This window comes from Copadichromis virginalis, linkage group LG10 (genome assembly GCF_057382275.1).
Source record: "Copadichromis virginalis isolate Kocher_CV1m ecotype Utaka linkage group LG10, C_Virginalis_male_GT1.1, whole genome shotgun sequence".
NCBI classification, from domain to species: Eukaryota; Metazoa; Chordata; class Actinopteri; order Cichliformes; family Cichlidae; genus Copadichromis; species Copadichromis virginalis.
Genome location: NC_140627.1, coordinates 13,665,835 through 13,693,087, shown reverse-complemented (window position 1 = coordinate 13,693,087; position 27,253 = coordinate 13,665,835). Strand labels below are relative to the sequence as shown.

The 27,253-nt window shown below is 42.3% G+C and overlaps 2 protein-coding genes across 2 annotated transcripts; both read right to left on the bottom strand.

Annotated features, from left to right (window-relative positions):
* Positions 1–1,022: 1,022 nt before the first annotated feature.
* Positions 1,023–12,315, bottom strand: LOC146699994 (insulin receptor substrate 1-B). The gene is made up of 3 exons (XM_085469980.1): positions 11,611–12,315; positions 6,942–10,082; positions 1,023–4,921 (listed from the first exon to the last, which is right to left on the bottom strand). Exons 1-3 carry the CDS (start codon positions 11,957–11,959, stop codon positions 4,914–4,916), a joined length of 3,498 nt encoding a protein of 1,165 aa, XP_085326106.1. The 5' UTR covers positions 11,960–12,315; the 3' UTR covers positions 1,023–4,913.
* A 4,078-nt stretch (positions 12,316–16,393) lies between these two features.
* gucy2d (guanylate cyclase 2D, retinal) lies at positions 16,394–25,672 on the bottom strand. Its single transcript, XM_085469979.1, has 18 exons — positions 24,679–25,672; positions 24,159–24,460; positions 23,661–24,033; positions 23,479–23,563; positions 23,294–23,408; positions 23,041–23,160; positions 22,851–22,931; positions 22,533–22,709; positions 22,296–22,449; positions 22,044–22,193; positions 21,760–21,908; positions 21,515–21,678; positions 20,814–21,006; positions 19,255–19,429; positions 18,329–18,427; positions 17,604–17,698; positions 17,426–17,508; positions 16,394–17,265 (listed from the first exon to the last, which is right to left on the bottom strand). The coding sequence occupies exons 1-18, from the start codon at positions 25,541–25,543 to the stop codon at positions 17,181–17,183; spliced, it is 3,465 nt and encodes a 1,154-aa protein (XP_085326105.1). The 5' UTR covers positions 25,544–25,672; the 3' UTR covers positions 16,394–17,180.
* Between the last annotated feature and the right edge of the window lie 1,581 nt (positions 25,673–27,253).

The window sequence follows — 27,253 nt, the reverse complement described above, 5'->3', positions numbered from 1 at the left end:
AATAGGATGAGGGACCTATGGATTCTTCGATACCCAACATCCACAATGACGGCGAAACAACTAGTAGCTCAGTGTTCCAACATTCGAAAGAAGGGACTGCTCTCACAGCTAGAGATTGACGAGGTACAACACAAATGCTACGGCAAGGAGGAGTCAGGACGCCAGGTCAGGGGGGAGATATCATCACCCCCACCCGAGATTGGGTACATAGCCCCAAGTGCGATAGGAGAAGGATCGTTGAGTGCGAGAGGAACTGACCTGAAAAATAGGATCATGGCCAAGCTTGAAACCTGGATCCCCCGTAGCCGGTTACCAAGATTACGTGAAGTACCCTCAGAAGGTCTGCTAGATGATGTTAATGCAGCACTACGGGCAATACCTACAACCACGATTACCGACACTAACAAGCTGATCTACAATACGGCATCAGTGAGATGCTTGGCTACAAGTTGAACAGCGACAAGGGGCAGTACCCTCCATGGAGAAGGAGGCTAGAGGGCAAGATCAAAGTAGCACGGAGGGAGGTTAGCCAACTAACGGAGTTGCAGAAAGGTGCGACAAATAAGGTGCCTAAGAAATACAGCAAGCTGAGGCCTTGGAAACTGCCAAGCAAAGACTCACAGCCTTGGCCAGCCGCTTGAGGAGGTACACAAGAGAGAATAAACCAGCTGTTCTCCACAGAACCAGCAAAGGTGTACTCTCAGTGGCAAGGGAACAATAAGAGAACAGCACCACCAAGGCTGGAGACGGAGCAATACTGGAAGAGCATATGGGAGAAGGATGCAACCCATAACGGCAATGCTCAGTGGCTAGAGGATCTGAGGGCAGACCACAGCGACCTCCCTGAACAGGGTCCAGTAACCATCACAGTGGCAGATATCCAAGAAAGGGTCTCCAGTATGAAGAGTTGGACAGCACCAGGGCCCGACATGGTTCACGCCTACTGGCACTCCACGAGCGTCTGGCAGCACAAATGAACCAGCTGCTAGTTAACGAGAGACACCCGGAATGGCTAACTGATCCCCAAGGACCCCAAGAAGGGACCGGTCCCCTCCAACTACCGACCAATAACCTGCCTCAGTACTACATGGAAGCTCCTGTCAGGCATCATTTCGGCTAAGATGAACAGGCACATGGGTCAATACATGAGCGGGACACAGAAAGGAATTGGCAAGAATACCAGAGGCGCAAAACACCAGCTACTGGTAGACAGAACAGTCAGCCGAGACTGCAAGACCAGACTGACCAACCTGTGCACTGCCTGGATTGATTACAAGAAGGCCTATGACTCAATGCCCCGCAGCTGGATACTGGAATGCCTAGAGTTGTACAAGATCAATGGGACCCTAAGAGCCTTCATCAGGAACTCAATGGGGATGTGGCGTACAACACTAGAGGCCAACTCCAAGCCCATAGCACAAGTCACCATCAAGTGCGGGATCTACCAAGGAGATGCTCTGTCCCCACTGCTGTTCTGCATAGGCCTGAACCCCCTCAGTGAGATCATTAACAAGACTGGCTACGGATACCGACTACGGAACGGAGCAGTTGTCAGCCACCTCCTGTACATGGATGACATCAAGCTGTATGCCAAGAGTGAACGAGACATCGATTCACTGATCCACCCTACCAGGCTATACAGCAATGACATTGGAATGTCGTTCGGACTGGAGAAGTGTAGTCGGATGGTAACAAAGAGAGGGAAGGTAGTCAGAACTGAGGGGATTGAACTACCAGAAGGCAACATTGCAGACATAGAGGACAGTTACAAGTACTTGGGGATCCCGCAGGCAAATGGGAACCATGAAGAGGCCGCTAGAAAGGCTGCAACCACCAAGTACCTGCAGAGGGTCAGGCAAGTCCTGAGGAGTCAGCTGAATGGTAAGAACAAGATCCAGGCCATCAACACCTACGCCCTGCCCGTGATCAGGTACCCTGCTGGGGTAATAGGCTGGCCAAAGGAGGAGATAGAAGCCACTGACATAAAGACAAGAAAGCTCCTTACCATGCATGGAGGGTTTCACCCCAAATCCAGCACCCTGAGGCTGTACGCTAAGCGGAAGGAAGGGGGCCGGGGACTGGTGAGTGTCAGCACCACAGTCCAGGATGAGACAAGGAACATCCAAGAATACATTGGGAAGATGGCCCCAACTGACCGAGTGCTCAGTGAATACCTCAGGCAGCAGAAACCCAAGAAAGAGGAGGGAGACGAGGAACCATCATGGAAGGACAGGCCCCTGCACGGTATGTACCACCGGCAGATAGAGGAGGTGGCTGATATCCAGAAATCCTACCAGTGGCTGGACAAAGCTGGACTGAAAGACAGCACAGAGGCACTAATCATGGCAGCACAAGAACAAGCTCTGAGCACAAGATCCATAGAGGCTGGGGTCTATTACACCAGGCACCAGGCAATATATATATACACACATATATATATATATATATATATATATATCTAGGCTAAATAGTATTAATCAATATATGTATACTGTATATTTTGTATACCATTGTAATGTGTTACTTTATATAAGAATTGTGTTAACTGTTATGCAAATGAGAAAAAGTACAGCACGTACTATAGTTTCTGTTATTCTATACTATAGTATACACTATAGTATAATATACAGTTATAACAGCTCAGTTGCAAAAAGTGTTTACACTTTGATGTTTCCAATGATTTTGTGCTACACAATTGTTCAAAATGCATAATGTAAATAAAAATAGGATTCAACAAATTGTAAAGCTCATAAACCCAAATTTTATTCACAGTAAGGCTTAGAAAATATATCAGATTTTTTACTATTTCATGAAAAACATTAGCTCATTTGGAAATGAGCTGCTATTTTAATTAAAATTGTACCTTTTCTCCATTTGAACACTTGATATTTGTTTTCCTATATTCTAATGTGAGTTAAAATTTGGGTTTATGAGAATTGCAAATCATTGCATTCTTTGTTTTTTTATTCACACAGCCTTGTAATATTGTGTATGATCTGTCCTCATAAAAACATGAAGGGACTGTTAGGGACTCCAAAATTGATTCTTTTCCTAAGATATTTACTGATTTTGTTTTCTTTTATATACACTAATTACAAAGATGGCTTACATTTTGATTTAACTTACTATTTTCAACTGGCTGTGTGGCATTGGAATCGTGTAATTTGACAGTCATGTGTCAGTCTCAGCCAATGTACGGTTATCAAGTGGAATTGGGGGATAACTTGAGCGCTCAGATTCATTAGAAAGCTGTCGCGTGTGCTCAGTTCATGTGTAATAACTGCTTACGTAGCGATTCTTCTCAGTCAAACATAAAGAAGAGCTAGAATGGACTATTCATAATTTGGACAAAATTTGGTATATCTGTTGTTTTTAAATTAAGTCTGACATTTTTTCTTCTATGCCAAAGCAGACAAGCAAGAATATTAGGTCAATCTGGTCATTTTAATCAAGTGTTTCGCTCATTCATGGTTAATGAATTGATTTTTGAGCATCTATGTAAGTTTTTTTTCTGTATAATTGTGACATCAATCACTTTCATAAAATGCCTGTATGACAGAGAAGGCTTTCATGTGACTTCTTCTGCTGGATTTATGCTGTAAAACAAATACAGCATATATGAGTCTAGTGAAATTACTTTTCTTATGCCAGCTGCAGCTACTGAAGGTTATTAAACTGTCACTTAGGTTTGGGAATAACGATGAAGGGGATCATGAGTTTCCTATCAAACCCTGAACACCACATAGTGTATAAGTAAATCCATTAAATATCCCAAAATACCACAGAGGAGCTTTCACTAGGCTTTAACAATGGCTACATTTTGAAAACGAACCACATGGCATGATGGGACATGTTAAGTTTATGCGGCTACATAAACATATATCCTGTGTGAGTGCACATGTGGAGCTTTGGGGATAAAGCTGAATTCTGTGTGAAAAAACACAGACTTTACACTCTAATGCATTTCACAAAGATTGCATAAGCTATGTGGGATTTTCACACAACCACTTCCCTATTGTCTGCAAAAAACTGACAGGAAACTGTGTTTTCATCTCTATAGCGCAAATCCGTTGCCAATTCCATCCACCACCCCAGAAAGAAGCACATTTTGAAGTCCTTCGGTAGCACAAAACCAGCGATCAATAAGTGTAAAGTCTTTTTTTTTGCAACTGTGTATGATAAATCAAATACATTTACAGTGGCAGGGTGTGTACGTGTATGAGCCCTCTGCCAAACTGCGTTTTCCTTCTCAGTTTGATGATCCTTTAACTTACATGGACAAAGGATGGTGTAGCATAAATAGTAATACAAAGGCAAAAACCACAGGATCCAATAATTAACACTCATTAAAACTCAGCTGAGATTGCTTCATTATAGCAGCTGCCACTTGAAATCTTGAGACACAAGATTCCAATAGACTGGCTCAAACCTCAATTAAAAGCAAATAAGGACATTTTTTGAGATTCCCTGAAAGTGTTTTTGAAATACGAGCGTTAGTAACATGATAATATAGATCAAGTAGGCAAAAAGAAGAACAGGCTGTCCATGAATATCATAATGGCCACCTGTGAGCTCACACCATTACACACCTAACTGTCATCCTTTATCTATATGAAGTTAAATGATAATCAGATGTTCGTTTTTTTATTATTAAAAACAAGGTTAAAAAAAAAGAAACTTTTTCTTTACCCTGTGACTGTGTGTTGTGTATATGTGTGTGTGTATGTGTGTGTCTGTGTGTGTGGTGTGTTTGGCACACGTTTGGTTGACAGAAAACAGCAGACGGGATGGGGATGAGTTTTCCAGGGTTTCAGTGTTCAGACTCCAGTGTACAGTTCTGTTGTGGCAACAGATCGGGCTGCCACCCGTCCCCTGACGGACTGTCACTCTGAGATCCAAGACGAAGATGGAGATCAACAGTCTGGGAGGAAAGAATCAAAGATAGGCGTGAGCTTCAATCGTATACCACAGCTTTCTTTTTATTGCTCCTTATTGTGCTTTATTTTTAAAGTATATATACTCACCACAATTTACGGAATAATCAAAGTAAATTAGATTTAAGTCTCCACACAGAAAATGTTAGAGAAAGAAAGGCAGCTCATGCTAGGTGATCTATTCACCAAAGCATATTGCTTTTGTTTAATCTAGAGCTCCTGATGGCTGGTTGGGTAAATATCACATGACCCTAGATATCTTTCTAAAAGGATTTTCTGATTGGTTTCATGCACGCTGTTGCAGATGTCAATATTATGTGTCTCTGTGTCAAGCTTTATCAGCTCCAGGCATTTTCATATGTTTCTTCCCTTTATGATCCACCTGAGCAACAAGAAGTCACTGCCCTGACTCTGATCCTGTCAGGAAAATGAAGTCAGCGGCACCGACAAGCAAACATCTTGGGTTTATCGCTTGTGACCTACAGAAAAGGATCCCGTGAAATAAATTCATTAAAGAATAATCTCGCGGCGCAGCCGCAAATACTTAATCAAGATAAGCTCGGAAAGGAGCGCAAATAAATGAAAGTGCGGTTTGAAAAGCTATGAGTCAGTCTAACCACTTGCCCCGTGCATCATTAGTGTCAAATGTCTGTCTGCCGCCTCAACACTCTGGCCGTCTCTACCCAGGTATGCTTGCAGCTTTGTGCACTAGATTTCTGTTTCACCATTCAGCTGATGAAGACCAGCTTTTGCTTAATTTCTTAAAATCTTTAGGTGAATACAGTGTATTATATAGACCGTGTGCGCTTGCCATACTATAGCTTTCATACAGTTAGGATTAGAGCCCATGTGTTTTAATTATTACTCAATATTGTTTTAACTGATGGTTAATTGAGGTTTAATTTCCTTACATGCCTTTAAATGGAAAACCAAACTGGCTGCCAGTTTATAACGATCACATGCTACATGTTCAGACATTTTCATAGCATTGGATAAATGCTCTTTATCTGAATAAATAAAATGCGCGCATGTGATTGTTCCTCTCACAAATATTAATATTAACCTTTTTATTTATTTTTTATTTTTCACATGCAGTCTTTAACGGTTTAGTTCTTGACATGCGCATGCAAAAATCATATTCAGTCACTAAGCGTTTAATAACTGTCATCTGAGCAATGTGAGGGAAACCTCGAAGCTGCCATGTGAAATGCAACAGCCAACAGGACACCCACACATAAATATAAACACCTTGCTTGCGTTCTGTCCCCTCTACCTCCATTTATGTGAAATGGCTCATTACCAGCAGACAAATCAATTGGCTCTGCTCTCTGAACACCCACTTGCGATAATAAGAGACTACAGACAACCCACAGACTGGAAATATGGCGCTGCCCACGAGCTTGAAGCCAAGGTACACATCAGTAAAAGATGAAAAGAGAAAGAGTGACTAAGACCCAGACATGAGCTCTGTCTGTGGATTATGCACTCACATGAAAAAGTTTTCGCTAGACAAATATGATCAAGAATCATATTTTAACTTGTGTTTTTGCCTATTTAAAAACAATAACATATTCTTCTTGCTCTCATTAAACATCAAAGATTAGGGCTGATCTAATCTTTTCATAAATGGATTATATTATTCTGATGTTACGATATTTATTGTCTTAATAGAGATACAGTTTTGGCCTTTTTTGCTTAAATGATCGGGATTGTTTTTAACTATTTGATTGACAGTAAGTAGATATTTTCAGAAATCACATCAAAAATCATTTCCAGATTTGAATTATTCTCTAAATTGAAGGAAACAACTGCAGTGTCAAACACACGTAGTCGTTTAGCCTTGAGGCCAAAACTGACAAAACAGAAATCTCCAGCCATGATATAAAAAGAATTATAAATGTATCTGCAGAATATATATTTAATTTTCTTAACACTAAAGATCTAATCATAACTTATCACTCTACAAGTAGTAAATAATTCAACATGAACTGGCTTTGTAGTACTTACCTTGACCATCTTTTCTACTGTTCTGGTGTGCTCTCAATTCTTCTGATTTATAGAAATCAATACTGGCGTAACTGTTGAGGCTGGAGCCAGCACTGCTACCCATAGCGCTTCCTCCCATGTTGTAGGCAGAAGCGGTGTGCTCCACTCCAGCTTGAGGGCTCTCCTTAATGGCCAAGTCAAGGTCAATATAATTAAGGCCTTGTTCTCCAGATGAGGTGGAGGCTTGAGGTGGAGGTGTGGCAGACATACTAGCAGCCTGCCCGCTCTCCCACAGTGAGCAGTCCAAACCATGCCGATGGCCCACTGCCTGGCTGCCCTCTGGGAAGAGGGAGGTAGAAGAGGATGCGTGGCGTGGTAGTGAGGGAGGTGAATTAAATGTCTCTGGGCAGTGGCTTAGGCGTCCCTGCTGGTCACCTCGGACCAGTCTGCTGCTCCGCTCCGGAGACTGGAAGGACTTGACTGGGGAAAAGCCCAAACCTGTCTCCTGCTCCACAGGTAAGGGTTGACCAGAGTGGATGGCAGGTCGTGCTGAAGTGCTGGGATCTGAGGCTTTGCTCTCCGTAAATGGAGGCGGGACTTCTGTCAGCGCTGCTGCTGTCTTTATTTTTGTTCTGTAGCCCACGTTGCCCTCTGCGGCCAGAGGAGAGGACGTGCCGTGCTCGTGTCGGGCCTTGGGGGAAACAGCTGGTGGGCCCTGTTGGGTGCTGAATGTGGATCTAACATGAGTCACTGGTGTTGAGGATTTCCCTAAATCCATGCTGACGTACTCAGCAGAGGTGGACAATGGTGCAGAGAAGCTGCGGGGAAGGTTAGCAGGATTATCATGGCAGAGGAGCGGTTGATTGACGGGTCGGAGCGTTCCATGGATCACAGGACGTTCGGAACCTGCACATCGTCCTTCGCCATATTTACTGTCTTCCTTGAAGACAATACTGACATACTCACCAACATTCTGAGACACTGATGGCGGTAGATTCTCTTTAACCCTGGGCAGCGTGTTTGCTTTAGTAATGTCTGAAGACACGCTGAGGGGACGACCCCTCCTTTGTTGCTTTGGACTCTTACTGCTCGATGCACGTTTTTGGTGGTGACGCCCATCTTTCGTGCTTGTTCCTGCACTCTTGTATTCTGCTCCGGTTCTTAATAAACTTAACCCTCTCCCCGCTGATATGGACTTGTCTTCGAGGCTTTCACTACTGGCAGAGCTAGAGGAGAAAGAAGAGGAAGACATGGAAAGTTGGCAGCTTCCAGCAGCGCCCATTGCAATTTTGTTTCTCTTGCTATATCCAACTCCTCCTCCCCGTCCAGCACTATCGTGCCCACTGCCATCTTTTTTTCCTTCTCCTTTGTTCAAGTCATCCTCAAAGCGAGTATAGAGAGTGTGTTGATAAGCTCGTGGCAGTGAGAAGTAGGAGTTGAACATTTTTGGTTGAAGTTGGTGCTGTTCAGGATGGGAAGGCGGTGTGCTGCAAGCAGAGCGGCTGCTGACAGGTGAGATGTTCATGTAGTCACTGGCAGCCCGGCTCTCCATGTTGCCCCTGCTATCCCACATGCCTAGTCCATGCAGGTCTGTGGAGCTGCTGCTATTGGGAGACATGACCATGTAGCCCTCTGAACTGGGCTGGCGGATATGCTGAGGGGGGGACACGCTGTTGTTGGGGGTCATGGCCATGTATTCGTCATCTGCCCCGGGTTTAGTACCGGAGTCAGAAATACCTATTGACAGAGAAAGTGAAACAGGAGGAGATGTCACTCCAGGCAACATTGACATATAGCCACTATCCACAGCTGCGCCTCTGTCCACTTCTTCCCCGCTTTTGTCAGACCTCTTCCTATTCTCCCCTACAAGTTGCCCACCCCCAACTCTCAGTCTGCCTGAATCATGGTGCAAATCAGCTCGCTGTGTGTTAGCGCTCTGCGACATGATGGCGTATTCTTTGTCGTCCTCATCATCTTCATCTTTTCTATGTGGAGTCAGCCGCTCGTGGGACGCCACAGGCAGGGAAGCCCTCTTACTGAGCAGTCTGCGTTCTGCCTCTGATTCACGACTGGATGAACGCCGCAGTATCCGTCTGCCTTTGGAGCGATGATGGGAACCAAGCAGACTCTCTCGCTGTCCCATGACGATATAGCTAGAGGAGCCTTCTCCATGTACGTGATGTCCTGACAGGCTTGGTAGGAGCAGAGAGTGCTCGCCGGGACTGGAGCCGTACTCATCTGAGGATCCATAGTCGCTCGGTGAACCTGAAACAGAAACTCTTTGTGATACACGAGGGTAGGAGCAGATCGTCATGCCTCCCACCGCTGCCCCCACTAGTCCACACTCTGAGCCATGACCAGAGCTGGAGGACAGACTCGGCGCAGGGGAAGGAGCAGGGTTAGGTGTGTAACGTGCAAGGCTGAGGGTAATCTTAGCAGGGGTTGGGGCCCGGGTGGGCTTGGGTCTCAGAGTTGGGGTAGTTGAGCAGGATCCATTGAGACTTGGGCTGGAGCTGGCCCACGTCCCTTTGGCACTTGCTCCACTCTCCTCCGACCTGGCTCCGATGCTGGCTGTTCGCGCCCTTGGAAACCCGTGGCGCGATGTAGGTGATGTGCTCGTGCTGCTGCCTCCTGTTCCGGGGGTCTCCGTGCGTGCCCGTCTCGAGAAGCCCACCTGGCTCGGTGGCAGATTTGGGTGATGACGACGGCTCGGGACACTGATGGGATTTGAAGCAGTACCACCTCCACATGATGTTCCCACAGACTGAGATTTACTGCGCTGACGGAACTCCTCACTAAGGGCCTTCATGGCCTCCAGCAGGGTCTCGTGCATGTTCTGAGCCACCACGGAGTCATCCACCTGCATCCAAAACTCTCCGGGGCCAGTAATAGCTGAGCGCCCCACCTCAATGAAGAAAAAATTCTCTGAATGACCACATCTTCGGACATTCATCAGCTGCAACACTACAGAGGCCACATCAGAGTTGAGCTTGACAAAGTTGACTGTCTTGTCAGTTAGGCACAGCCGGTAGATGCCTACTAAATTCCTGGCATGTCCAAGACCTTTAGGCCAAACCTTGACCTGCCACACTTCCTTGAAGGTTGGAACAGGAGATGGAGAGCTACACTCTCCACTGCTTCCATAGTCTTCAGGGGTTTTACCTAGAAAAATAGTAAAGAATAAATAAAACAATTAGGGGATTTAATGATTACACACATACATACAAGAAAAAAAGAGGGGTTTAATTCAAACATAGCCTGCTGAAATACTAACGAAAGCCAAAATGACAGTAATAAGTAATGCTTTGTTACTCTATCGTAAGTAAATTGCCATATGCAAGAATACTGCCAAACAGCTGTGCTGCAGCCAATTCATCACCATCACTTTTAAGCTACAGCTCATAATTAATTAAGCCTTAAAAGCTATAGAAAGCATCCACTAAAAAGCATCATGCTCAACTGTGATACAAGACATTGTAATTCTGCTCAGTGCCAATCAAGTAACAAATTGCAGAATCCCCCCTCCCGCCCCAGCCCCCCTCTCACAATCAGTGTTATTTTCAGTAAACAACAAACAGTCTGCTGGTTTGCTACAATCCACCAGAGAAAGAGAAAATATTAGCTATGAACTCCACAGAAATTATTATAAGACATAATATATTAATGTGCTTCAATCTATCTCTCTCTGTTTTTTGTTTGTTTGTTTTTTTTGCAAGACTCTCGCCTAATTACGATCAGCTGCACATTAAAATTAAAATAAACAGACATTGTTTTATTGTGACTGTGCCTGAGCCATACTCTGAACAAAATGGGGGTCTTCTGTGCTCTAATGTGTGCCTGTTAAGGGTTCCACAACCACATATTAGAGCTGGGCAAGCCCATCAGTCTCAAATAACTGAAATGCAAAGGGAGAACAGGCAGGGTGGGTGGTGGTGGTGGTGCTCAGCTCCGGCATAAGGATAACAACGTAAACACGAGGATAACCAACAGAAACACAATTTCCAGCGCAGAGCGCACTAACGATGCCATCTCCTCCCTACCAGCAGCAGCACCGCGCAACGCAAATGTAGGTTAGGCGAATAGCAGTCGGAGCTGTGCAGAAAAACAAAAACACGGGCTCCAGCGGAGTGCACCGCGATAGGCTGCTACTATATGATGCATCCCTTGGATGGTTGCTATATGCCCACTGCGCCATGCAGAAGCACACCGTCGTATGAAAACGGACTGCATTTTGGTCACAAGAAGCGATCATCTCGTGTTCTTACAGGCGGATGCTGTTTAACGCATCAAATTATGTTTTTGCTGACGGATAATAATCCGCAGGTTGTGACTGTATTAAAGCACTGCTTATTGAGATTGTGCTGCACAAACACACAGCACATGCCGCCCATAGCGTGTCGGTCTAACCCGTTCAATAGGATCCACCTGCCTCTTGGTTAAAATACATCACCCTCCAAACTGCATTGCTCATACTATATGGGTACAATTAAAACACAAAAACCTACAAACCTAAAAAAAAAATCAAAAAAAAAAATCAAAGAAAATATTCAAATAATTCGAGCCGGTGATATGCAGAGAGACACCCGGATGGCCGAGCCAAAATAGTGTATGGAGAACAAATAGCCTACGGCAGGATAGGCCTGATGCAGAAACAGACAGAAGAAATCACATCACACTTTTCATATCTTACAGTTGCCCTGGAGGTCCAGCATTGCTTGGTACCACTCATTTTGGACCTCCTCGCTGTCTGCAGCGATGGCAAAGCTCTCGCTGCGGGTATAAAGCACTATCATGTGCTTGTTCTTGGAATCTGCCCGCTTGTTTATGTTGAAGCAAGTCTCCAGGTTCAGGACTTTTTTGGGCACAGGTGATTTACTGCGGAATTTCTTCTCGTTCTCGTAGTACTCAAGTCGAGCGGGACCATGCTCCGAGGCCGCCCTCAGCACGAAAAATCGCCGGTGCATTGATTTATGCTTGCGGAGATACCCGCTTTTCTGTACATCTTCATAGTTCTGCGGCTCGGCTGCTTGGTTCTCCATTGCCAAAACAGGCGAGCGATGGTTATTATAAACAATTATTCTCAGGGGGAAAAATAATGTCCATGCGTATTCCTCATTTATCCATCGCAACTACTATCCCTCGTCCTCCCCGCGTTCACGTTTAAGTGTCCAGCATGTGTGAGGAGGCGCAGGATGGGGAGAATCAGCCAAGCCAACGCATGTTTTGGGTTTGGTATCATATTGTGAATCCAGCAGCCGCAGGAGGATCCGCGCACCGAGCGTGCACAGCGTCCACCGCCGCTCGTCCCGCAGCCCAGCCCAGTCCCCAAGTCCAACCACGGTGCGGTTCAGCTGCTTAAGGACGTCTCCTCCACCTGTCTGAGGTTGCCCATATCACTCTGTATTCGCCACTGTCAGATTAGGCAGGATAATAACGACATCCCCGGTAAAGACTTTCGAAATAAAAGCCTTAGGAATTGAAGGGAGGCTACAACCGAAGCCGCTTATCCATTCGCGCATTTTTATCACTTCTCTTGAAATGATATGGTAAAACGATATGTGTGGCCAGCATTTTTAGTAAGTCTTGGGTTTGTACACTGTTTCCAAATGTTGAACATTAGAGCTGTGTTGCCTCATCCAGCATCACATTTAGTGATTTTCAGTAACTTTGCTGTGCATTACAATTGGTCTAACCTTTACTCCCCCACAGTTTTGGTGGTAATACAGTAACACAGTGAAATGTAACACATCACTGTTACATTTCTCTGTAAGAAACTAATGTAGCTTTGCTGATTTTAAATTCAGATTCACTTTTGTTCAATTGGTTAAATTTAAGAGAGAAGAGCCTACTCCCAGTGCCTTGCTAAGATTATTATTTTTTCCTCTCTGGGCTGCTTTTACACAAACTGTGCCGTTGGCTTTGCAGTAGTACCATAATAAAGATGGTAAGGATCTTATGATCTAATATGACCCTTGTAAGCAAAGGGATTTGTGCTGATATGTGGGCATATATAAGTTTTTATTGTTAATCAAGTGGCATGTGCTTGTCGTATTAACATAAACGTAAAGTTAATTAAATCAGTGAAGTTCAATATGCATTTAAACATTACAGATTTTAAAATTTCAAAAGCTGAATTTCAGTTTCTTTTTCTAAATAATGACCTCAACACAGCTCACCAATGATCGTTTGAGAAAGAGTAACGGGAAGTTACAGGAGCAGTCAACACTGCAGTAGATTCACAGCTGCGTTATATGGATTCTAATATCCTGCTGGTTCAAGAAGACAGAGTATTGTGACAAATGTATCGACTGCACTAATGTGAGTTGTATTGTGAAAGACAACCTGCTCTGTTTCCGCTCTCCCCCGCCTCTCTGTGGCTGACTTGACTTGCATCAGTTAGACTGACACCTCCAAGCCGGTGCCAGTCAAATGCCAGGGGTGCTTCGGGGCTGCTGAGGTGCACAGACCAGGAACGCGGCGTTCAGACCACGAACACTTGGTGCGTGGCGCTGTGTGGACGGTCGGCCAGCTTATATAGTTTCCAGCAGATTTTACCCAGTTGGCTGTACAAAGACACGAGGAAAACAACTGCAGAACGTGCCGCTTGAGAGGTCGAGGATACGCAGCCATAGGCCAAATACATTTTGGGGGTAGTCGAATGTCAAGCAGCCATTAAATTCATATGTGCGTATTTTATGCAGAGTCCGCTGTAGAGTCCACGGAATCTGCTGGCAAAATGCAATTTTTATAACAATAGCTAGAAAATCGTGACTCTTTTTCACGTTTAGAAAACCCAGTTAACCCAATTAATTCGTTCTTTTCAATTCCAGTTATTTTTAATAACAAAAACGCGTAAGAAAAAAAGGGGAAACAAACAAATTATTAATAATAATCACATATTTCTGGAACTACTGATAAAATGGGTTGCCTTGGCGATCAGTTGCGAAATGTTGTGGTTGAATTTGAAGATAATAAACACAAGTCAGATACACTCATCTGCAGGCTACATCATACTGCCCTATTGTTGTTTAACAGTCTTATCTGCTGGGAGCAACAAACACACTTAAACAGAACCGGGATTTCACACAATAGGGTTGTGATAAGCTTGTGAATGTGGATTTAAGGTAGTTTTTTTATATAATTATTATTATGATGCATAAATACGGAGATAATGCAGAAATACTAATGTATAAAGCATAAACTGATTTCTATCCAAGCAGTAAATCAACTATAATAAATAGCAGTTCAGAAAGATTCTGTCTCATGCTGTAGATGATAGTCTGTAGTTAAATCTGAGGGGTGTGATTGCACCAAAAAGTGCCAAAAAAGGTTTGGCACAGCAACCTGTCAACATGTTCTCATAGCAGCCCTTGTTAGTGGCAGTAGAAAGAATTGCTTTTGAGCTGTCATTGTCCTCGGGGACAATTCCTGGTAGCGGCGCAGACACAGTCTGTTCTTAAATTTGTTTACAATGTGCAGGGTATTGCATAGAAGTTGCATTATGTAAAGCCTTCCTTACATTTTCATTTGATTGTTCCACTACAGAATAAAGCAGAGTCACACCAGCCCAAGTAAGGTCAAAGCTTGTTAGCATCACTGGCTCAGCAAAGTGGGGAGTTTCACGACTCACACTGAGCTGCTGCATTTTCTTAAATAAGCGTAGTTTTAATGTAGCTCGTGGTTTAATGCTCCATCAGCACTGCTTCAAACCTTATACCCTTAAAACATGCATGAACAGATTTCACAGCTTCAACCCACCTGTGATTTATATTGTGATTTACTGTTTTTTTACTGAATTTTATTGGCTCATTTCAAAAGCATATTGCAGTGTAGCGTCAGGGCATCATCTGGGAAAATATCCGCGACACACTCAGCAGTAGGCAGACAAACATAAGAAGACACAATCTTCACTAAAACACATTTTATTTACAGAAACACAGTGATATCACTTTGAAAATGAACAATACAGTGCATTCAGTATTGATGAGATCTATGTGTTTGGCAAATTGTTTAAAAAAAAGGAGTAGGTCTTACCTATAGGCCTACCACAGAATTAAATGAAAGAAAGAAATATTCAGACCACTTTCCCCATGTTTGTCCTCTTGATTCGGGACCTTCCAGGTTGTCTTCATCTGGGGTTTAATCACGCCTGGAAAGGGTGCTAAACACTTAATGGTGTGAAAGACTACACCACAAGCAACCTGATAATCAAGTCATCAGACCTCTGTTTTTTTGTCCATATGCTGAGCTGCTGCGACAAACTGCTGTAGGTTAAAAGTGGCCAGCAGCCAGCTGCCTGCAGCCTGAAAACTGCTTTTAGAGGAAAATCACATCCTCACATTGTCTGCCTATTGTTGCTTCAATATCAGTGCCGTGGCAGACAATTAGCAAGGCGACACAGAGTGAGAGAACAATGTGGCTGCTGGCTTTTTGAATACACCGTGATAAAACCCTCATGTTTTGTTGATATCTCCTGTTGTGTCAGGGGTTTAGGGAACTCGAGCAGGAAACATTTCAAAAATCCCCTAAACCTGCAGGACACAAAGAAAAAATAACTATGTACACATGTACAGTATATACATCCCCAAGCCAAAGACAAGTGACTCAGAGGACTCCACCCTCCTGTTCTCCTATTTTCCTCTTCACATGCATCTGCGATATGTTCTGTAAAACAGGATTCCCTAGGGATGGGCATCGGAGGTGGACGTGCAATCTCAGAGGAACTTTAGATACTGCCGCAGTTTGGAGAGTTCCCAAACAAAAATTCAGACATTTTCCTGCAGAAGATGGCGATACACATGAAAAATCCAAGTCTGTTGAAGCATGTTATTAGAGATCATTTCAGTCAATTGATTCAAACGTTCTGTGCATCAGTGCAGAACACACATACTGTATTAAATAAGGTCTTCCTATTACTGTCTTGTTAAGACCCCGTTGAACACGCAGCACGTTCAGTCATGCATGCAGCGTGTTTCAGTAATAGGCTGCATGCAGTGTTAGTGCACTGTTAGTGACAAATGGTTTGGGCCTTACATCCTTTATGTTTTGATAGAAAATGTCAACATAGTGTAAAGCAGTTCACATTTAATTAGAAAGAACACACAGCTAATGTAGTCTCACAAAGAAAAGAGAGTATTACAGCGAGAGAAGCATAACGCCGATGCGCATGATAAAGAAGAATAGAATAAAGAAGTATTTGTTATTAAGTGGTGTGTTTGATGAATTTTTAAATTTACTGTTTTCAAAACTTAAAAAAGCAAACACAAAAAATATTAATTTTTTTGATTTATATTGCGAATTACAGTCATTTACTTACATTCACAAACAGAAAAGAATAATTTAAGTGGTCGAATCATTTCAGTTCAGATCAGAATTTTTTTGTTTTAAATGAGTTTTTGTCAGATTTCTAAAAATATTTATGCTTACTTGCATAAATAAATTTGTTAAGCACTGCATATTGTTGATATCCAGCTAGAAACAAACAGGCCACAGATGTAAATCAAATTTTTAAAGACCAAGTGGCCAAAGAGGAATTGTGTTTATTTTTTAGATATATTTTAATAAAACTATAAAATATTAAATCCACCATGTTTTAATGTATATATAGATTTTGATCACTTTTGGGTGGCATGGCTTCTTCCATCATCTGTAAACAACACTGCCGCTACAAAAGCAAAATCAGAGCTACCCTCGACCTGAGCTCCGAATGTGCTATCCAGGTTTGCAGCTGAAATTGCTATAAAAATGTATTAATGTTTTCATTCTGTGCTGTTGTGACAGGGTTAATGCCTCTAAAGTGAGTCCAGTGTAGACACCATTATAGCTGAGATGAATAATCAGGCAGTAATAGCTTCCACCATTAAGGTGTTTATGACAGCATCCCTCCAGAATCTCTATAAAGCACGTGGTTCAGTACAAATACATACAGTACAGTACACCAGCATTACACTTAATACTGTAATCATATTTGTAGACACCTTCGTCGTTACGCCTTTCTGTTAGGCAAAATGTGCTGTTCTATAAACCTGCACTTTTTGGATATGCAGTGTCACTTTTGTCTATTTTTGGTATAAAACATCCAATAAACATATAAAGCATAGACAGTTTCACCTACTTTTTTCATACAAGAGCAAAGGATTGATTGATGTGATTAATATAGAAATTTTCTTTAGTCTTGTGTGTAGTTGCTGTCAGATATTGCATGTTCAACTTTTCAGTCAATGATCTACCTCTGATCACTTTCCAATGATAAACCACGGGCTAGTTTGTCTTCTTCTGTCGATCCAGGAATTTTTGTCTTCTGTCGGCGGGTATCTCTTCTAAACTGATCACATGAGTGCATTCCCTGTAATAGGAAACACACCTTTTTATGCACCGTAAATTGGAACAAAGAAAACAACAAGCAACTTTGATTGCAGTAACTTTTTCTTTAAAATGATCAAAACGGATTCAGTCGGACAAATTGCATCTATTAACATGTGTAAATGACAGAACCATTCTCTTACCCTGGAAGGTCTCGAGGATCAGGCAGAGGTTTGGTGAAATCCTCTTTACCCACCAACCAATAAGTGGTCTCAATACCTTTTCCCTACAAATAAACAATCATCAGCAATCAGTTGCTAAGAGCACATATCTAATGCTTCAGCAGGTGTAGAGGTTAGCGTCCCTTTTCATTTTATTTACCTTTAACTCTGTCAGACCTCTGACATCAATTTTATATCCGAGGTTCAAGCTCTTCAGGACATCAACTGTGCTTTGGTTGACATGGATTCTGTAAGCTGTGCAAATACAGGTGAAACCTTAGCTTTGGTACAGGTACACAGTTTAATATAAAATCTTGGGCTTGGAGCATTCCTGGGTTTAAAATGACTAAGTCTACAAGACTGGGCAGAAAACAGACTGTTCTTCTGAGGTTAAGCCACTTGGTGGCAGCATATTACCCATCAGTATAATCATGTAGCACATAACTGTTACTTTAGATTAAGTTTGACTGAAACTACCACTGATAAGTTGAATGTGAATGTTTTTCAATACAAATTTTTAATTACAATTATTTACTGAGAACATTATTAAATGAGAGGGTTTTTTTTTTCTAAATTTCCTTTTCTTTTTTCCTTTTTTAAATTACAGGGCATTTACTAAATGTGTGCACCTTGTAGAAGGTTGCCAAGAAAAACTTGGTCATTGACGGCATTTATTCCGAAACTTTAAATTGGCCTCTAATTCTGCTGATAGCCTTAAAGGATTAGGAAGGACTCCTCACTCAAAGCCCTGTTTAGCTTCAAGCAGCATGCACACAAATTGAAAGACACCTGACCTCCCTCCCACTATTCCAGCATTAGAAAAAAAGAAAAAGAGAACGAAAGAAAGAAACATGTGGTTCATACAATCATGCACAAGACACTCACGCAATGCCGTGGACTCCATTCGAGATGCTGTGTTGACAGTGTCTCCAAACAGACAGTACCGAGGCATCGTAAGGCCGACTACTCCTGCTACAACTGGGCCTACAAACAACAGTACATATAGGTTACAAAGACTTCCTCCATAACAATACCTTAAATATTCTTTATACTGGTATGCTTTTAAGCCTTTTTCTCTACAGTTTCAACCCAATATATAAAAATATAGCTCCTGTGCACATAAAGAAAGTCACAGTATAGAATCACAAATCCAGAGTATGCAGTGTGTTAATTGGATGACAGCACTCTAAGTGGATAGTGTTTTACTCTTCCAGGAATAAGCTTCAGACACAGATAAAGGAGGTAAAAATGCCTCCTCGTCATTGCAGCTTTAGTCCCTGTGGTTCTATTTCTCTGAATTCCCTTTGGATTTAATTTGCACGGTTTTACTTTTTACGCATGTATTTGGCTTTTATAAACAGGTGTGTGGATAGATCATTATTGACCTTTTTCTTCAGATTAAATTCTAAACCCAGAATTTTTTTTATAATTATTTATAATAATAATAATTTTTTCTTTCATCCTGTCTCTCTCTTCCCAACCGGTCATGGTAGATGGCCGCCCCTCGCTGAGCCTGGTTCTGCTGGAGGTTTCTTCCTGTCAAAAGAGAGTTTTTCCTTCCCACTGTTGCCAAAGTGCTTGCTCATAGGGGGTCATTTGATTGTTGGATTTTCTCTGTAAGTATTATTGTAGGGTCTACCTTAAAAATATAAAGCGCCTTGAGGCATCTGTTGTTGTGATTTGGAGTTGTATAAATAACATTGAATTGAATTTCACAGCACGCCCAGTAAGGAATCTTCGTGAGAAGCTTAAAGCTTAAATCACACATTCAGGGTTTGTCACATCACAGAAAGGATGAACACATTATTTACCACTGTGCAGGCCAACACGTATTCTGATTTTGAGATCAGGCATGTGCCTCGCCTTGAAGGTTCCAATGCAGTGGAGGATGTCAAGAGACATGTTGGCCATTTCAGCTGCATGGCGATTGCCGTTCCTGTTGGGGACCCCTGATGCTACCATGTAGGCATCTCCAATAGTTTCCACCTAGAAGAGAAAAAGAGGAGAGTTGAACACAAACTGATACCATATAAGTCAAAAGTTTGGACACACCCTCTCATTCAGTGTTTTTTCTTTATTTTTACTACTTTCTACATTGTAGACACATCAAATATATGAAGCAAGATATATGGAATTATGTAGCAAAGACAAAATGATAAATAACTCTAAATGTGTCTTATATTTTAGATTCCTCAAAGTAGCCACTCTTTGCTTTGTCAACAGCGCTGCAAACCCTCGGCCTTCTCTCAATAAGCTTCACGATGTAGTCACCTAAAACGGTTTTCACTTCACAGGTGCGCCTTGTCAGGGTTCATTTGTGGAGATTTCTTGCCTTGGGACCATCAGTTGTGTTGTACAGAAGTACACAGCTGACAACTGTTGGAATTCATATTAAGGTAAGAACCAACCAGCTAAGTAAAGCGAAACGACAGTCCATTATTTTAAGAACTAAAGGTCAGTCAGTTCAGAGCAGTCACAAAAACCATCAAGCACTACGACAAAACTGCCTCTAATGAAGACCGTCCCAGAAAAGGAAGACCAAGAGTCACCTCTGCTGTTGAGGATAAATACATCCGAGTCACCAGCACCTCAGATTAGAGCCCAGATCAATGCCGCACAGAGTTCAAGTAGCGGGCTCATCTCTACATCAACTGCTCAGAGGAGACTGCACGAATCAGGCCTTTATGGTCAAATAGCCGCCAGTCGCCCTAAACCCAATCAAGATGGTTTGGGATGAGATGGACTGCAGAGTAACAGCATGAGGGCCAACAAGTGTTCAGCATCTCTGGGAACAGTAAGCAAAGTAAGCAAAGCATGTCTATTTTGAAGAATCCAAAATATAAAACATGTTTTAACTTATTTCACACTTTTCTTTTCTTCACTACATAATTCATATGTGCTCATTCATAGTTTTGATGCCTTCAGTCAGAATTTACAATGTAAATAGTCATCTAAATAAAGAAAAAACATTAAATGGGAAGGTGTGTCTTTGATGATGATGATTACATATCTCTGGGTAGCTCCTAATTTTTTCCCAAAAGGATGACAATAAAGGAATAACAAAGGAGCTACAGGAAAGAAATGACATGGCTACAATAACACATCAGTTATCAGTTAAATCTATGTCGTTTCTAGTAAACTTTGATTGGTCATTACATAAATATATTCTATATAATACTGTAATATAATATAAAATACTATATATATATATATATTACATTTTGTTTTCCAGGACAGATGAAGGAAGCAGCAATGGAGCATAATGGCATGTAACATGGGGAAACGAACCATGGGAGGTGGAGCAAAGGCTCAGCCTGAGTGCAGCTACCTGGGTGACATTTATGTCATGTGTTGGTATTTCAACATTCACCTTGTAGACATCATGCAGCAGAATGATAGCATCAAAAAGTGAGTAGAGGTCATTGAGTAGGTTGACCACCTCAATGGGTTCGCTAAGAGATGAAATGGTGGAGAAGCCCACAATGTCACTGAAGTACAGCGTGATCTGATTGAAATGCTCTGGTTTGACAGGCTTGCCTGTCTTCAGTGCCTGGGCCACAGACCTAAAGGATAAATGGATAAGTGGAAAATGAAATGTTCAGGACATACAGACGATTACAGACATTCAGCTTTAGTCCTTATTTCTAAAAACATGTGCAAGAACTACGTATCAATATGGAGTCAACAGTTTAATACAGATCTGTTTCTATATGTTCTTTTATGACTATATGACTAAAATAAATTCAGCTTTTTGTTTAATGAGACAACTGAAAAAAATCTCATCTCATAGTTTCTGAGCATTGCTTAATGGTACATTTATTAATGTTTCAACAAATCCGAGAATAACTGGAATACACCTGAGATATTTCTGTATAACTCCACAAATTTGTCTCAAATAATTTCTACAGTGTGCAGCAAGCCTCTGAACCAAGAACTGATCCAGCAACAGCTTGAGGTGTTGACTGATCTGCAAACCCCAGAAGGTAATCATGTTTAAAACTCAATACTTATGGCTATGGAGTCAATACTGTCATGTCTTTCATGTGCTAATGAAAGCTGATGGAAACTCACTTGGGCAACATCTGAGCCACCAGATTGTCAGTCTTCTGCCTCTCCACCTCCAGCTCCTCCGTCCTCTCTCTGATCAGATCCTCTAAGTTGGAGGAGTACTGTTCCAACATGCGCAGCATGGAGTCAATGATGTTGGTTTTCTTTCCCTTGGTGATGCTCTTGAACTGTCACATGGAGAGAAAAACTCAGCTGTGTCCACCTAGCTACAGACTAACATGTGAAAACATACAAACATGTGTTTATACCTGTTTGAAGATATCAGCAAAGGTTGGCCTCCGCTCTGGTTCTTCGCTCCAGGCCTGTTTCATGACCTGTATCACGTCCACCGGGGCCTCCTCCACTAATATGACAGGCCGACACAAAGGCGGAGGCTCCTTGACCTTGTTGATAATCTCTGTCATCATACACATAAACAAAAAACCCGCCCAGGCAGAAACATTAGTGCAAGATTTAGTTTACCCAGTCTTGTCAGCTAACTGTGATTTAAACTGTTAATGAAAAGTACTAAAAGTAGTAGCATATTACTTACCTTTGGGAGGCATGTCCAACATGCAGAAAGGTGCAGAGCGGGAGATGACCTCCTGGCAAACAATGGAGAAACTGTAGACATCACCTGCAAAAGTGCCCCTCCTCCTCTCTCTAGAACTTCGCAGCAGCTCAGGAGCCGTCCAAAGTAGATCTTTTTTTTTTTTTATCAAGTGCACAGTTAGTAAAAAATGATACATGCAAACAAAACTTACAATAATAATTATTACGTGGATGTGCATGCGCATGCACTCACCCTCTGGCTTTTCATCTGTGTCAATATTTTGGACAATCCAAATCTCATTGAACCCGTAATCTGTCACCTTCAGCACAAAACGCCCATCTACCACACAGTTACGGGATTTGAGTCGACCGTGGATGATATTGCGATGGTGCAGGTACTTCATACCCTGATGCCAGTTTGTAGAAATGTGTGACAAACATGGTAAAATAAGAAATGAAACACTGACAGATCACCTCATAGATCTCTTACCCGGATCAGATCCGATAACAAGGAAGACTTGAACATCCAGTCGAGACGCACTTCTTCATTGCTGAGCAAATCCTCCAAGCTGCCCCTGGTGCAGTGCTCGATCACAACACCAAAGATCCCAGAGTCGAAGAACAGCCCCAGTAACAGATTGAGGTTCTCGTGCCTCATTTCTCTGAGCTGAGAAGCAAACAGTGGCAATATTAGATATAGTTCACTGTAGCTTTTGTGATCAGGGTGTTAAGGCAAATTCAGATGACCAAATGGTTTCTGGCTACAGTTAAGATTCAGTTATCCATTAAATAACATATTTTCATTTACCTTGACAAAGACATTCTCAGTGCTGTTATAGACGTTTGATACTGATCCAGCAGGGCATTTCTTCAGCCAAACCCAGTCACCCTGGCATTTAAACAAACAACAAAGTCATCGTGACACCAAAAACATCAAAAAGACTTCAGCTTCTAAACATTGTACTGAAGTTTACTGAATGTGAACATCTGACTCTCACCTCAAAAACAGCAATATTCGAGCTGTCTGGCGTGGAGGCAAAGTAGCTACGGCCGGACACTGAGTGGTGAGGCGTCTTCATATCCCCCTGGCTTTTTGCTATACTGTCATCATTTAGCTTCTGCTCACACACAGGGTTCAAAGAGGATGTGTAAGCCCAGAGTAAACAATGTGCAGCTTTCATACAGTCCATACTACTGTAGGTATGTAGTGCGTGCATTTCAGAGAGAAGCCAAATTCAGCACAGAACTCACCCGCTTGCTGACTTGGGTATTGATGAAGACCAGGTCATCAAGGGTCAGGACCACCTTGGTCGATCCGCTACTGTGGCCACCACCTCCAAAGCTGAACCCAACTTTGCCATCTCTCCTGAAAAGACCGAAAACAATCATTACATATTTTCCAAGCTACACAAGCCTGAACAAAATCAGATACATACCTGTAGCGAAGAAAGATGTTTACTAAAAATCCAATCAACGAAATGAACATCAGGAAAAGCAAGAAGACAGCAGCCGAATTTATGCCTTGGGAGAGAACCACAAAGATAGTTTGAATGCACTAAAGTCAGCATTGGCTTATTTTTAAATTTGTTTTTAGCAATGGCACTACAAGCACAATCACCTCCAGTACAGGCAAAGTATGGGCTAAACCAGCAGGTTGAGTCTTTGTAGGGAGTGCTCCCTGCAAAATGGATTGAACGGCCGAGATATTTCAAGCCCCCGCTCTTGCTGTCCGTGTGAGAAGCATGAAGCGAATGAGTGGAGTACAGGGTGTTGCCAATGCCGCTGTAGTCCAGGACCACATATTGAGCTTGCATGCCTTCACCGTTCCTGCCAGCCCTCAGGGGCTGATTGAATCCTTCAAACTCAAAGCCACCCTCGCCATCGGCCAGGATCCGACCAGTTACCCAGTGGCCTTCTCTATCGCGGGCCTGCTCAACAGCCATAGCTGTGTAATACATCATATTGTAGATGGTGCCAAAGAATGGAGAAACCTTAAAGAAGGGACAGCACAGTAGCCATTTAAACTTCAGATTTGTGTCTTTTTCCTATCCTTCGAGATTTGTCTTTTACTTTCTGTCATTTCTTAATGAAGTAGATTCTTATTAGATGTTCTCACCTGCTCTGGGGGAGTGCTGGTACGTATTTCATAGCTGTCCTGTGCTTGTTTGAAGGCCTCGTAGAAATTGCGTTCACCAGAGTCCATGGTGATAGTTAAAACTCCATCAAAGGCTTTCCGGAGCTTGGTGTCATTGCCCAGCATATAGTAGGGTGCATCATTGTAGGGTAGTGAGTAGAGAAGGGTGTCGTAGGGAATGAACACATAGCCACGATCAATCATGCGCATAGCCGAGGCTGTTGTCAGAAGTTGGTACTGGGCTTGGCCACCAATCAGGACTGAGGGCATGCACATGATGACCACTAGAAAAGTAAAGTTTAAAGACAGTTTATAATCCCAATTCATGTGAAATATAGCATGTGCAGGCTTTGTAACTCTATGAGGTCTGATTAGCTTAGTTACTCTACCCTAACCTGAACCCCAACCCTATGTTTTGGAAATTAAAGGAAAAAAAAGAATATTCAGATATCACATCACAGTCGTTTTGTTCAAGTTGAACTGTGTTTTTTTAGCAACTCACCTCTGACCCGGTCTGTCTCCCGCACTTTTGTCAAAGCTGCCCGAGGCCCTTCTTTGTTGTTCTCCATTGTGACCACTGGTTTAACAGGCAGGCCAAGGGCCCTAAGTGAAGAGGCCAGCTCATGCCCTGTGGCTTCCCACAAGTCTGACTCCTCTGAGATTATGGCCACGTGGGCCCACCGAAAAAATCGCAACACTGTAAAAATTACATGAGAGGAGAGTGGCAGTGGCCTCATGAAACTAGGATACATATGTCCTTTATTCATATTGGGTTTGAGGCAGGCCCAGGAAAGATGCCCAAGATCCCACTCTTTGGCGTACAAAGCAGCTGAGGAGCAGTAGCCTGGGTTGGCTGGGCCCAAGTAAGCAGCTGCATAACCTTTCAGCCCAGCAAAGCGAGCCAGGGCACGGGATGACTGGCAGTCCTCATTGATCAGCTTGTAGTCATACCAGTAGCCTTTACTGAGGTAGGTGTTCTTGTTTATGCGGTTGATGGCAAGGCTGGCAGCCAAGTCAGGGAGGGCTTTTGAGTATAGTACGTCACATGTCCAGGGTCCAACTAGAGCCATTGTGAAAGTGGTTGCAGAGGCTTGATGGGGGAAAAATGAGACTATGAGGAAGGGCAAAAGAAGCCAGTTCCTCCACCAGCTCCTGGTGTGTTGCAGGGCAGATGATAGCAGCTGCGGTCTGGATGATAATGACCTTTTTGACAATGATGACGATGCTGAAAAAGATTCAAATCGACTACATCCGCTGAAAGTGTCTGTCCATATATGTTTTTTTCTCCTCCCTTTTATGAAGTTGTGCTGCCATCGCGGGTGGTAGGAGAGGTTGTGCAGACAGCAGGGGTCTATGTGTTGTGCCATTTTCTCACACAGCTGTTTAGATGCTTCACACACAGAAGGCTAGTGGTGGCTGTTTAGCGTGAGAGTTTCTCTGTAAATGGGAATGTCTCCCTCTAGTCCAAAGCTGGACAGGTGACAGCACGACTCCAAGCCATCACTGCCAACGAAAAAAAAGGTGGAAAGCATGAGAAATGTTGTAGAACGACATTTAATCTGATCTGTGTTTGGGTCCTCTGGTTTTAAAATGCATCTATCAACACATAAGCTAGCCTCACATCCCACTGCGATGTTTTATTTAACAGAACATAATGTTGAATCTAATTAGTTATCCATCTGCTTCGGTGATGAAATGGTGCCCAGTGTCCCTGTCCTGTTCCTCTGAGAATTAATGGCATGTGAGTAACAAGCTGATTAGCTCTGCCCAGGCCATGCAGTTCAAATGTCTGATAACACAGAGCTAAATCTGGCCATCTCTTTATTTAGTCTAACTTCCTTTACCCTTCCAAAGTCTTTCATTTCTTGTTTTCTCTGAAATCCAACTTCCTCAAATCAGCTTCTAGAAAAATCTAAAAAAAAGAAAAAAACTAAAAGAAAAACAACAACAAAAAATTTTAAAGTGCAAAGCTTAGCTTAGCAGGCCGTACATAGGTGATTCGGGTTCACCTTTAAGAGACACATAAGCTATTTTCTAATTTTTAACTGGAATTTCTGGCCAATACAAACTGAATTTATTGAAATAAATGTAAAGTATCCTATATAAGTGTTAACACAACTGGAAATTCAATATATATTGCAATTTGATAATTCACATTTTTAGTGGTATTAAGTATGAGCACTGACAGCAGAGCAAAAGGCCTCAGTAGCTTGCTTCTGGTCGGGCTAGAAAACAGTTTGGAAATGTTCCCATACATATTTTTATATACATAAATAAAATATGTATTGGAACATAAATATAAAAGATTTAGTCATCATCTTAACCCTGTAATGTCAAGTGTATCATATTTTATACATGAGTTTTTGAGACCTTTACAGCGTGATTTTAACCCTCACCCATTTATATGTTAAGCAATAAATTCCACAATAAAGGATGAATGTAGAAAAAAATCTTCAAATTAAAGCTCAGACATGCATGCAAAATATTTTTATTTTATTTCTTTATGTGTTGTCTGTTTTTGTCAGAAGATTTAAGAAACACTCCAGCTTCAAACACATATTTTTTTGGGAATTATTTCATGCTTTAAGCTTTAAATGCTAAAAGTGTCAGATTACTTTAAAAAAAAATAAATAAATAAAAATAAAGGTAAATCACAGAGAAGTTAAAACTCTTCTAAATTAGATTTCTTGATAAACAAATGTTAAACTACAAATTTCAGTGTTCTTAGCCTGTCCTAAAGCTAAGTTAAAGCACATGAGTAGCAACCATCAAGGCTCCTGAAAGTGGCTAATGCTGACTTTGGCTTATCAGTTGCTAATATCTTAAGAGGAGCAGGGACTAGAATGTACTAAGCTTGTTCTGATATGCCACTGAAAATTGCATCATTTTATTGAGTTAAATACCCCAAAAGTCTATTTCAAATTCAAAGACAGATCTAGTTTACAAGAGAAAAGTCAGTGCTTGAAATTTCCGTGGCCTCACCTATACAGAAGCGGCTGATGAACACATTCCTTTCATTAATAGTGACCGACCTATGGAAGAGAATTCAATAAAATAAATGTTACAAGAAAATAAAT